The following is a 4,490-nucleotide window of genomic DNA, read 5'->3' as shown; positions in this document are numbered from 1 at the left end:
AAAAGCTGTCTAGATAGTGTATTCAAGATGTGAATCAACTCAGAAATGCTAATATTCTGATAATCTCCCATCAGATCTGTCCATGGCAAAGATGGTATCCAAAAGACTAAGCAGCATCCAATTGGCCCACAAGCCAATAGATATCATCTTTATCCCCCAACAGCTCTGCTTAGAGATTAATATTTTGGCACCAACAGTGAGGCAAGTCCTTTGTCAAGGAGTTTCAAGTCCCAAATTTGAAATGGTGACAACCCAGTTATATCTTAAGGTAACACTTGGGCCCATTGTATGATACCTTATTTCTGTTTCACCCACCTACTTAGTTAATTGCGTTTGGAGTTGCATTTCTACAAGTGTATGAGAATCATGATTCATTTTCAGATGTAGATTGGAGTCCATCATCAGCTGGAGAGGGATGCTGTGTGATCGTGAGGGCTTGTGTGATCGTGAGGGCTTGAGCAACACTACTTTTTCATCAAACCAGTGGTGCAGATGCTTTCCTGACGAGTTTGTTGTCATGTTCTACTGTAGTTACCTCCAGAAACGATTGACGAATATGTGTTAATTTTGGCAGTGAGAGTTTAGTCTCTACCAGACTCCACAGGTTGCTGGAAAAAACGTAGAAAAGGAACAAATAGAGGAGTAAGCCGGCCAGAGTACAGCCGGCTAGGGAACAATGCACGACCGTTAGGCTAAATGGTTACCAACTAATACATGGAAAACAGGTTTAACAGAGTATCAAACACCTTGCCTACAATGCAAACACCATGACTACCTGAAGGTTTGTGTCCAATGGATGTTTTTCTGGGATCCTCACCACACCCCTAGAACTCTTACCAGAGAAGTATGCAATAAATGAACATACAAGATTAAAAGTAAGAAGAATAAAGCCAGTTCTGTGGGGTGATAGAAAGTTTAATGAGCCACAGTGAATTGATTAGGAACACAAAGGGCAGCTCAATGGGTACGACACAACATCCACTGAACATAGGGCAGGGGTGGGATCTAAACTGTCTTGTACTGTTTCCATTTGAAATGAAGTTTTTGAAAACTCCATACATGGAAGGAGGTTGATTATTACTACTCCTCTTCTAACATGATACTGAAGTACAAGATTGCACAGTTATGTTCCACTGCCATCAGGTACACTCTCATGTTTGGTGTCTATACACAGGTGAAACGAGAGCAAAAATACATCAAAATCTCAACATTTCTGACATAAAATTGGTTATCCAGACAAATAAGGAGAGGATGATACGGAGGAAAGTCTCCAGCCTGTTAATCCTGACTGCATGGATTGCATGAGCCTACTATTCATTAGTTGATTTTACTTTCTATGTAGAGATGTGGGACAAGCTTATGTGCACTAGTGGGTTTGAAGGTTTCACTGTTTAATGTGTTACTCAGTATCATAGAAGGTAGGAGCAAATTAGTCCATATTTTCTATCTTATCTGTTGTGTTAAGCCTACACTTGGTTATGACCAACCCTGCACTTGGTGATGACCTACAAGACAGCATACATATGTCAGGTGTACATGAGGGGTATGGAGAGAACTGTACAGCTACACATACAGCATTGCAACTTTGTCTACAATATCATGATTGGACCCTAGTAGAGACATACATGTATGGGACCCTCTGAATTGAACTCTAGCATGATAGGAAAAAGGGACTGTGCCAGTGCCCATTACAGCTGACCACAATCAGCGATGACAATCTTCTTGGAGGTCTTTCCACTGCTGCTTCCATAGCCCTCTACCTTCTTCACCACATCCATTCCTTCCACGACACTCCCAAACACAACATGCTTGCCATCCAGCCTGAAAAGTTAAGAAACATGAGGTGATAATGTTCTAAATATCACTGATCATGTACATGGTAATTTACACTAAACTTGATACAAAGGGATGTCCCTGTGGCTCAACTGGTAGCAACTTCACAGTTGAGGTACTGGTTCCAATTAGTTGTTAACTAGGAGACCTAGTTCAAGTCCCAGGGGCAGGACATCTTAGGCCCACTTTACATACGCTTTTCGCGTCAGCGGTGAAATTTCCCGCTGTCGGGATGCCGCTATCCCGACCTCTTTAGACACACCACCCCGAAATCTGGCAGGACAACCACGGGAAAGTCTACCCGTAAAGATCGCAGTGTTTTTTTAGCTGCGTGCTGTCATATTGAACAAACTTTCATTTTTTGTTTGCGCACCGCTTCCAAGTGATTGAAAATTCAAATATGTGACTTGCATAAGAAATACAAGTCCCTGACTACGTTGTTGTTTTGCTGACACTTCCGGTAACTTCCGACCGCAAAATTTTCGATAAAAAATGCACTTTAAAACCCTTTCAAAGCTAACTGTTTAATAGAAGATCCATTTCTTTCAGTGATTACCTGCTAAATTATGGCTATGCACTGAAATAATCCGCTTTACCCTTACTCCCGCTGTTGGGGAGCCTAACGCGTTCTCTAAATAAGTTTGAAGTTGTTGGGGACTCCCGCTGAGCCTACGGGCGTACACTTCAGAGTGGACGGGAGAAAATTTGAAGACTGCGTGATTACGACGACTGGAACTTTCTTTATACGTGGCTCCTGCTCTCGCTAGTCCCGCTGTCGCGAAAACCGTAGTGTAAAGTGGGCCTAAGTTGGGGCTGCATGGTCTTTCATAAGGAATGTAAAATGGGGATTTAATACTCAAGGGGAAGGGCTAGCAACCTTCCCTACATACCTTGCTACAGACACAGCAAGGGAACTTGCTGATTTATGTTGGTATAGCAGTACTATACTACATAATGAATAAGATTAGAACAGTATAAACTTACCATGCTGTCTTTACAGTACACAGAAAGAATTGTGAACCATTGGTGTTGGGGCCAGCATTAGCCATGGACAGGACACCCGCACCTACAGAATGGCATGACATACATTTATGACAAAACCCCACAATACCTACAGTTACAAGCTATGGTATATGATCACAGATCTAAATACAATGAGAGTTCTTGTGAATTTCTCGTTTCTTTTCGGCATGAATTCTAAAACTAATTCTATATGTTTTCCTGCCAGCCTACTGATCCAATCTTCCTATCTTACCAGCCTCCAGCTATATGATCTTCCATCTCACCCCACAACATTGAAATAACTAAGGACACAGATCAACACAAATAGACCAAAAAAAAGTCCTCCATTTTCAATCAAACTGTATTGCTGAGGCCATATCCCTTACCAGTGTGCTTCAGCTGGAAGTTCTCATCTGCAAACTTCTCGCCGTAGATGCTCTTTCCTCCGGTGCCGTTTCCCCGGGTGAAGTCACCTCCCTGGCACATGAAGTCAGTAATGACACGGTGGAAGGACGAACCCTTGTACCCAAAACCCTTCTCTCCAGTGCATAGGGCGCGGAAGTTCTCTGGACGAGAAAAAGGTAGAAGCTATTAAGTATAATTCACAATGTGGCAGAGACTGCTGCAGAGTAAAACTGCACACACTAATACCTACATGGAGATTAGATATCCAGGTAGTAAGTTATGCAAGGTACAGTTCAGTTAGCAATATCTATCCAGATGCTTGAGAAACATTCTGCACAAGATAACTTCTCATGTAGTTACAAACAGGACAAAGGGTATCAAGACAACAACTACTACTGTCAAGTCTTCTACTGTAGTAAGACATTCCTTATGATCTAGGGAGGATGTCCCTGCCGACAGTAAACGTAATGGTTTGGTTCAAGTCCGGTTTAAACAGTTTTTTTCTCGTTACTGCCATGTTTCGAGTGTTGTCTACCATCTCAATTTGTGCCACTTTGGAGGTTTTGCGGCCTCAAAACTCATATCACAAGGAAAGCAAAGTACTACTTGTTGTTTTTACGTCCAACATTTCTTCTATGAACGAATTTATTCTTCCGCCGTGCTGCAGATAGCACTGGTCGGGGCAAAGGGGTAGTACAAAATGTAAGCGTGACTGCGTGGCATCTTATTCTATATCAATAACAAAATCTACTATTTTGTAGTGTCATAATGAAAATTAACTTTTGCGGTTTTCGTGACAATGAGAATTGACTGACGGATAAAAATTTCGAGCTGGCTAGAGTTTAAAGTTTGAGTTGCCCGAAAATCTGTGCAGATACCCATCTCCATTTCGAGTAGCCCTTGGACCAGCCACTACAGGAAGGGGCTGGTCCACTGGTAGTGATGTGTGTTAAACTTCAATACTCTTCCTCATTAGTGCCGAGTGCTAAGCAGAGAAAGCAGCATGTACCATTTTTACTATTTTAGAGTCTTTGGTATGACTGGGCTGGGCTGGGGATCGAACTCATAACTTACTGAATGCAAAGCGAACACCCTGCTCTACCCACTCGGCCATTGCACCGGATAGAGCCCTGTTTGTAATGTATGTGGCACACATACTACTGCAGGGGGGTCGCGGCAACAAGTTAGAAAAAGCACCAGTGATATTGCATGGCAATCAATCAATCAAGTCATGTCTTACCTGCCGTCTT

General features: G+C 42.5%; 1 protein-coding gene across 1 annotated transcript in view; it reads right to left on the bottom strand.

Moving 5' to 3' along the window:
- Positions 1–894: 894 nt before the first annotated feature.
- Positions 895–4,490, bottom strand: part of LOC118412146 (peptidyl-prolyl cis-trans isomerase-like) — a 5,583-nt gene continuing 1,987 nt past the window's right edge. The window contains exons 3-5 of the mRNA XM_035814848.1: positions 3,222–3,401; positions 2,818–2,899; positions 895–1,821 (exon numbers count right to left, since the gene is read on the bottom strand). Coding sequence (XP_035670741.1) covers positions 1,689–1,821; positions 2,818–2,899; positions 3,222–3,401 — 395 coding nt within the window. The 3' untranslated portion in view covers positions 895–1,688. The remainder of the gene's footprint in view (positions 1,822–2,817; positions 2,900–3,221; positions 3,402–4,490) is intronic.

Source organism: Branchiostoma floridae, chromosome 3 (genome assembly GCF_000003815.2).
Source record: "Branchiostoma floridae strain S238N-H82 chromosome 3, Bfl_VNyyK, whole genome shotgun sequence".
Taxonomy (NCBI): domain Eukaryota; kingdom Metazoa; phylum Chordata; class Leptocardii; order Amphioxiformes; family Branchiostomatidae; genus Branchiostoma; species Branchiostoma floridae.
Note: the sequence above shows the minus strand (reverse complement) of the source record. Positions and strands in the feature narration are given on the sequence as shown.